At 36.2% G+C, this 8,754-nt stretch overlaps 1 protein-coding gene across 5 annotated transcripts in view; it reads left to right on the plus strand.

Moving 5' to 3' along the window:
* Window positions 1–6,478, plus strand: part of LOC122060951 (NADPH-dependent aldo-keto reductase, chloroplastic-like) — an 11,156-nt gene extending 4,678 nt beyond the window's left edge. For 4 of the 5 annotated variants that reach the window (XM_042624075.1, XM_042624076.1, XM_042624077.1 and 1 more), the window contains 6 exons: window positions 4,333–4,383; window positions 4,609–4,685; window positions 4,949–5,036; window positions 5,442–5,717; window positions 5,858–6,103; window positions 6,190–6,478. In XM_042624075.1, the coding sequence (XP_042480009.1) occupies window positions 4,333–4,383; window positions 4,609–4,685; window positions 4,949–5,036; window positions 5,442–5,717; window positions 5,858–6,103; window positions 6,190–6,276 (825 nt within the window). In that variant the 3' untranslated portion in view covers window positions 6,277–6,478. The remainder of the gene's footprint in view (window positions 1–4,332; window positions 4,384–4,608; window positions 4,686–4,948; window positions 5,037–5,441; window positions 5,718–5,857; window positions 6,104–6,189) is intronic. The other variant, XM_042624079.1, reaches the window with a different exon arrangement.
* Window positions 6,479–8,754: the final 2,276 nt, after the last annotated feature.

Genomic DNA, 8,754 nt, shown 5'->3' on the forward strand with positions numbered 1-8,754 from the left:
TGGAGTACTTGGTATTGCTATTGCACATAAGCACTTGGTATTGCTATTGCACATAAGCAAGAAGTTTTTTTTTGCTTACTAGTTGAACAACTTAATTCCCACTTAATTTTTAAATGCAGGATGAGACAGAGAGATCCTTACAAGGGCTGGAGGTTTCCTCCCTGAAAATCTGTTGGGATCCTTTATTACATAAATATAATCTGATCTGATCGTATTCCAGGCTTATTGTTAAACTTCAACTCCTCAATGTTGGAATAATCACAGCAAGTGAGTCTGAGGTGTTCTCGTGAGCATCTAATTTTTAATTGATCCTATCATTTGTTGTTGATTTGGATGTCAAAGTTCAATAACTGGATAGATAGAATCTGCATTTAAGATTTGTTGGGTATATTTGGCAAGTCTTGCTTATCAATTTCAATGGTGTCGTAGACACTGCCCAGCACCTCTTGTGAAATACGCAAGGCCTATACAATACAAGCAGCATAAGAGAAAGACAGAGATACTGATGAGTGATAGCCATGTCTTACTTATCTTAATATAAAGATAACTAGAATAAGGAATCTAACGGATCATCAAACTCTATCCATCTGTACTCTAGATCGCTAAATTTGTCTTTACCCCATAGTTTTCAAGGAAAAATAAAAATAAAAGAAAATAGGAATAATAATAAGAGAGCTGATTTTAACTGATGTAAGGTGCTGACGAGCATGGAATCGTCGATGTCAATTGAGCATCAAAGATTCATGGGAATATATATTGGGACCATCCTCACATCTTAGGAGATTCGAAAGTTTAGGGAAGAAGCCCCTATATGCAAAAAGGAAGATATCATTGTTCGTTGATGCAACTTCCCGATGCTCTAACATGAGTTTTGCATGTCATTTGGGGTGGATTTTTAACTTTTTTTCTTCCTGTGTGAATCTATTTTAATATCATTTCTGTTTCATTCATTTCGGTTAAGTGTTCATCAAGTTATTATCCTAAGAGTGCAAAATCACCATAATTATTTTTCATTTTTTTTGCATCATCCTATATATTATTTTGTGTTTATTTGCATTTGTATTATTTCATTTATAATTGCATTTTAGTGAATTAGTTTATTTTTGTGCAAGAATTTTATTTTATTATTATTTTTTTTTTTTTTTTGGTTTTCTGTGATTTTAATATTAATCATGTTCGAATAGGTTAATTTTAACATTCTTTTATTTTACATATCAGGCTACATGTTGCATCTTGAGGTATTTGGGTCAATTTGCATTATATATTTATTAAAATTTAAAAAAAAAAAAAATTCAAAAAAAAATTCATGCTTTTTGAGAATCATTTAGATTTAGGGTTATTTTGCATCTAAATAATTTGGTTTAGTGTGCAACACATAAAGTCACATGTAAGTTCATTCTTCTTTTATGTAATTTAATATAATCTCTTTGTTATTAGTATCTTGGTGTGTTGTTGTAAGAAATCATATTATTTAATAAGATATTATAAAATTATTAGAAAATTGGTTTAATTGGGTGGACCTAGATGCCTAACATCTTCCTTGGTTTGCAATTTGACTTGAACATAACCTTATGGTTAGACCGGTTCTATTGGAGTCATGTTTTTATTTTATTTTATTTTATTTTTCGCCCTTGACCTGAATAGGTGCCGATTATTAATATATTTTTTTATTATTTTAGGATGAATTGTGTTCCCTACGGGTCATGTTCTCACAATGGCGATTCCAATGGGGATCCTCAAAATTTCATAACAAAGAAGGTGATATAGAGGATGATGGTTCACAGAAAATTAAAATAGGATGGATGAAGTGGAGAGGTGCGCCCAGAGTGTTGTGTTATCAACGTATTCCTTTTAAACTCAAAAGAAAATTTTATAGGACAGTCATATGATCGGCTACGATGTATGATCATCACATAAATAAACTCAATGAAGCGGAAATGAGGATGTTGAGATGGATGTATGGTAAAACAAAGAATTGTGAAGTAAGGAATGATCATATTAGAGTTGATTTGGGAATGCAGCTCCAATACATGATAAGTTATGAGGAAATCATTTGAGATGGCGTGGCCATGTTCAATGGAAGCCTTTGGATGCTTAGTACGGAGGAGTGATTTGATTCAGATTGAAAGAACTAACAGATCCAGGTGCAGATCTAAATGACCCTAGGATAAGCGGTGAGGAAAGACATGCATAGCTTAGATCTTATATCAAGTATGACTTCGAATAGAGTTGATTGGAGGGCAAGGATCCATGTAGCCAATCCCATTTAGTTGGGATAAGGCTTAGTTGTTGTTGTAACTGGCATCTTGCATTACATACACAATTATTCACTATGAATTGCAAAGATCAACCTCATAAAAAGCCACATGACGTAGCTATGAGCTAAAAGCATAGACTCATGGCTTATCCATGGTGTAATGACTCCCCTCAGCATAGTACATATGGGTATATAAGGGATGCATCGGTGTACTGTTGAATCACCGTGGTGTAGGCAGCTGAGGGGTATATATGATGTTCTTGCCAAGGGTAACTCTCTTTTTTATAAGGGCTGGAAGTCCCTATGGAGCCTCTTATCTTTTTCAGAAATGGGGAGTTCATCCTATGTGGATTGAGAGGTGAGCATTTGATTTGATCCTAGTGGCTGGTCCTTGCTTTCATATGGTGATCTGGGTTTTGGTTTGGTCTTGTGGTGCCTTTCAGGGTTAGTGGTCTTTTGGGCCCTTCTGAGTCTTCAGGGTTCTTCCATGTGGCTCAGCAACTCTTTTTGTCCTAAAGCCAGATTCATGCGTCATGTAGGAAAGATAGAACCTAAACGCATAGGTCTTCAACACAACTGACATAGATTTTATTTGAAAACCATGTCAACATGATTTTGACCCAGTTCTTGCAGACTACCATATAGTTCTCTGTGTTTCCCAAGCCTTTCTAGTTAGGGTTACCCAGTTTCAATGTACGGACTCACACTGAACCTGGTTAAGAGAACTAGGTTGTTCATTATATGTCCAATCCAGCCCGGTTCAATATCAAGGTCACATACCATGGAAAATGACTTGAGAGAATTGTCTTCTATGCTGTTCTATCAGACCAGTCATGGTATGGTTTTCAATAATTACCTACCCATGTTTGTAAATTAATACTTCAGTTGCGATTCTTCAATGCGTACAATATCTAATGTGCTTAGTAGAACGTGAGAGTGTGGTGTAAACCCAATTCAGTGGAGCATGATCTTCAATATTTAGACTAGTGCTGCATCGGTTCAGATTACAGCAGCTTGGGTTAGGGTTGAAAAATCTAATCCGTCTAAATAAATATAGGAAGGAGGTTAGATATGCCGCCGGCTTTCCTGGAGCTAGCAGTTCAACAAATGGGAGGCTAGGATGGGATGGGGATAGTGGACTTTTCCAAGGGGAGGAGAGAAATAGACACAGATCTGGGCATACCGGAGGCATACCTAGCTTTTTCCCATAAAAATATTCAATTAAGATGTCTGGTAAAAAGAAGCACCATCCCATCTCAGTTTGGTCCAATCTTCGTGGTTCCTTATCGAACAAGAAAACCTAGACTGGGTCCAAACTTAGGTCAAGGGACCTATTTCCTTCGGAGTTCGGTCCATTTTGGTTTGACTATTCTTTAAACCTGATTCAGTTTTCAATTCCAATTTGGTATCATTATGATTAAAGGAAAACTTTATCCAGACTTACTCTAGTTATCTTTACATTCAGATAACCGAAATACTACAACCGAAATAGCCAAAGAAAAGTACTTGAGAGAGAAAGAAAGACCATCATGCAAATTTCTCTGGTGAAGGCAGTGAAGGGGTGAGGCCAGGAGGGTAACTGGCGCTCTGGGGTTCTTGTTTCTTTGTTCTGCTAACGAAAAAGAAATGGACGAACTGCTGAAACATATGTTATATATTACATGAGTTTTCTTAACATTATTTAAGTAAATGTTTTTTATTCAAATATTAGGATTTATATGTATAGTACTTTGTTTAATATGATTCTATATAAAAATAGAATGCATATGAAAAGTGTGGGAAAATGTTTTTTTAATTATATGATGCAATGTGCATAGAAATTGTGTACAGAACACATATTTACTAAAAGGTGTACAAAACACGTATTTAAGTAAAATTTTCAGGTTTCCACGCATTCACTTATAAAATGGACCTCTTATTCTGAAAAATTTGAGATGGGGGTGAGACCTTATTGGGATATTTGGGTGCGGATATAGAAGTCCTAAAAGTCTGAGAAGTGGAATTATTATTACTTTTCCCAAGATTTAATCCTCCATCTTAATGTTCAACCCCTTCTTTGGATAAAAAATGTGCAGGCTGGTTATAGACATATTGATTGTGCACGTGTCTACGACAATGAGAAGGAGGTAATGCTTATGATCTTTTGTGTGAATATTTCAAGGAAGTTCTTTCCAGGAATTAATTTTCCCAATCCAAATCATTTATCCTTATGTAAATTCATAAATATCCTGGAAAAAAAAAAAGAATATTCTAACTTTTGGATGTGACCTCAATCAGAGCCAGTCCATTACAATGAATTTATATATGCTTCCTTGATTATATATCTTCCATATCCATTTATTGCCTTGCAGGTTGGGGTGGCTTTGAAGGAATTATTCTCCACCAATGTAGTGAAACGTAGTGAGATTTGGATCACATCCAAGCTATGGTAAAATATTTTGATTCCTTAATCTATGATTGATTAAGGACATTTTCTACTTTGCTTTTGCGTTGGTGGAAACTAGGAAACTATTTATGGCTAGCATTAGTTAGACATCTAGTATATTTTCTTTTGACATCTTAAAAATTGGGAGTCATGTCAACCAAGAATATCAGCATCACAAAGTAGAAGCAACTAGGTAGACTATATATCCATGAATTGAAGGGAATTTCTGTTCATTTCCTACTTATATAGAGTTTCAATGTATACAGGTGTAGTGACCATGCACCAGAGGATGTCTCCAAGGCATTGAGCAAGACATTAGAAGACCTGCAACTAGACTATGTCGACCTATATCTTGTATGATTTTCAATTTCGTACTTTACATATTCCTTCATAGTCTTTTCTGAGTAGATTGGAATGTTTATTTTGTTTTTACAACATTAATTCCCTGCACTGAAGTTTCAGCCTTCATGAGTGAAAATTGAAGTTCTTGAGCACTAGTTACTGAATCTAACAAAAAGAAAATACTTTACATAGCTTAGGAAGAGGGAAAAGAGAACATTCCATAGCTACAGTCTGAGCCAAACAATAACATATTTTTCTAGTCCTCTTTAGTGTCACAAAATCAAAATACTAATAAACAGCCCTCTAGCTCTTGGACTTTGGGTAACTATTCCATTTTTATGCTTATGTATGTAGCTCATTTGATTACAAACAGTCTAGGCTTGAGTTGATTTTGGAAGATTTAAATAATTGTCATAGATGCATTGGCCATTTCGGACAAAGCCTGGGTCACGTGGGTTTGCCCCAGAAATCATGGCTCCATTGTGTCTTCCAGAGACATGGAGTGCTATGGAAGGCTTGTTTGCATCAGGTCAAGCACGGGCTATTGGAGTGAGCAACTTCTCAACTAAGAAGCTGGAAAACCTACTTGCATTTGCGAAGGTGACACCATCCGTGAACCAGGTGGAATGTCATCCAGAGTGGCAGCAGCCTGCCTTACACAACATATGCAAGTCTACAGGCGTCCATCTCTCGGTAACTTTTGACTTGATTTAAATCACTTGATTGGATATATGTGTTGTAGTGTATGTGCACCTCCTTGTGCAGGTGAGTAGGAAAGCTTTACACATGGATTTTGAATGTATGCTTACATTGTTGACATAATTTTCTGGCAGGCCTATTCTCCTTTGGGCTCACCTGGGTCTTGGGTTAAAGGTGAGACCTTGAAGGATTCTACACTAATTGAGATTGCTAAGAAACTTAACAAATCACCTGCACAAGTAGCTCTCCGTTGGGGTATTCAAAGCGGTCATAGTGTCCTCCCAAAGAGTGTAAATGAGTCCCGAATCAAGGAGAACCTTAGTTTATTTGACTGGTGCATCCCTCAAGATCTCTTCTCCAAGATCTCCAGTATCCATCAGGTAAAAGACAATACTCTTATTGGAACATGTTACACCTTCACAATAGTTAAAGGGCTAATGTTTGTGTTTGTCTTGAATGTGTGCAGCGAAGGCTTCTACGAGGAGAATTTGCAGTCCATGAAACATTAAGTCCGTATAAAAGCCTCCAAGAACTATGGGATGGTGAAATATGAAATTTTATTGCATTCACAGAATATAACTGGAAGTTTCTGGCTTTTTTTTTCAAAGAATTATTTGGTTTCAACTGTAGTTTCTTTAGTCTGGATGATTTCTCTTTCCATGTGGAAGTCACTTGTAGTCTTGACTTTCTATGCTGTCTCTTATAATAGTGAAAGCGTCATAAAGATATGTTGATGATAACCTTCATTCAGCCAACCGTTGACAAGAATTAGCCCATTCTCATATTTGTGTTACAAATTTGGGATTTTTTAACAGGTAGATTGGCATGGACTATAACATTGCGATTATGTGGTCAATCAATTCTACTTAGAGATCCTTCAAATCATTGACATGTGGTCCTCCCATTTTGACTTCTTCCCTATTGTCAAATTTAAGTGGGAAATTCATGTTCCCTTGGCAATATATATACCAAAAACCCAATTGCTGTTGATTTTCCCATTGATGGTACAAGATTTAAATGTTTAAATTTGAAAATAAAAAATGTTAAAAATGGGTATCTAAGCCTTCGGCTTGATTAGTCCCTGTGGATCCATATTGACCCCACAATTGCATGGATTGGATCAACTTTCATTGAAATTAGTGAAGAACACTAAACACCTCTATGTGAGTGTTCACAAGAAGGTAAGAGGAGTCGAATTTAGAATCACACGTTTCCTGAAGCGAAGGTCCCTTGCCAGCTCAACTATCCCCTTGGGTTAAAATTGTGGGTGTTAACTCATGTCTTATGTATTACATATTAAGAATTGATATACTAATAATAAATTTATATACTATTAAAGGGAGAGGTTTCCTAAAGGGACAGTGTAAGAAGGAATATAAACGCTACGACCATTAATGGATGGGTTCATACAGTTAGAATAGGAGAGAGAAATGTCAGAGTGGATCCTACTGTTTATTATGTGAGGAGGGTATAAACAGTTTATGCACAAGACCAGTTGTTCACTGGTTCCTTTTTACAACAAACATGATGCCAATTCTGCCTTGAGCTAGAATCTAATGGTGGTTCCTTACTGTTACAGCTGAGCTGAATTGAGCAGGGAAGCAGGCCCTTAGGCTAATGATATACGCACCAAAATTGTCTACGTTGAGGTTTTGTGAGCATCCAACAGCTAAACGCTCACTGCAGACAATTTGGACGTGGGATATACATAAAAGAAACTCATACCAAGGTTTATTTTCACTAAAGTACGGTCACTTCTGCGTTTTATATGTATCATTTCTCTCTAACTTAAAAATAAATAAATAAATAATTGTCCACGAGTCCTGAAGCAGATCAAATCCGAACGACCGTCTTTCATTCTCTAGTTGAGAATTTTGATTTTCCTCAAACAAATAGGAGAAAATCAGAAACCCTTTACAGTGCTTCCATAACTCAACACCAAATGAAGCAGTGGTAACACTGAAACAGTGAAGGCTAGTGGGAGATTAACTTGCAATATGATCACATGGAAAAGGACAAAACCAGATCTAGGGGAAAAAACTTGTCTAGTAGGTTAGTAGAATAATAACTCATCAAACTTGAAGTATTCTACTGTTGGTAGAAAACAGAAAATGTAGGATCCTAGAAATTGAAGGTAGGTTCTATATTTCAAACTAGAACTAATCATGCAGGTACTTGAAATTGATTGGATTTTGGGGGGGCTTATAACTGATCTGAAACTAGAACAAAAAAGGAGACAAATAAAAGAAAAATAATAAAAATATAATTAAGACTCACCATTCACCACCTGATCTCTAGGGCTGGAATCACCACCAAGGATTTCTGGAATGACCACTGGTGAGCTTATTGAAACACCATAGTAGGAGCATTCTGAGTTATCAAAAAAAAAAAAAACTTTTATTCCTCAAAACTCGTTTGTAAGGCTGTAGCCCTTTTCAAACATATAGAATAGACCCATGATATGACTCAAACTAAACATATAAAATCATATAACCAATAGCTTATCTTAGCTTTTGGATCCTCTCCAACCATTGGGTGGTCTAATGAGGCATCACGTCTGGAGGTGCATGTCTGAGTCCTCCCAACGATCAAATGCCACATTAAACGGCTTAGGGCCCGTTTGGTATCGTTCTAAAAAAATGTTTCTGGAGTTTTTTCATTCTATTGGAACGAAAAAACGGAATCTTCTGTTTGGTGCACTTATGGTCCGTTTCTGTTTTTTTGGAACAAAAAGTGAAAAAAAAACTGAAAAAACGAGATTGGACGGAACTCCAAAATGGAGTTCCGTCTTCCCAGTTTCGTTCCATTTTACAAAAAAAAAAAAATTCCCGATAAAAATCTGAAATTTTAAAACACCATTTTTTCGTTTAAAAACTACGTTTTGACACAGAAACTGAAATTTTCGTTTTTGAAATGCAACAGCGTTTCTGGAACAGAAACGATACCAAACGGGCCCTTAGTAGTTGAAGAGGATCTGGATCTGACTCCCTACATTGGAGGTGGTCTTAACTACCTAAGATACTATCATTTC

This window comes from Macadamia integrifolia, chromosome 14 (genome assembly GCF_013358625.1).
Source record: "Macadamia integrifolia cultivar HAES 741 chromosome 14, SCU_Mint_v3, whole genome shotgun sequence".
Classification (NCBI taxonomy): Eukaryota; Viridiplantae; Streptophyta; class Magnoliopsida; order Proteales; family Proteaceae; genus Macadamia; species Macadamia integrifolia.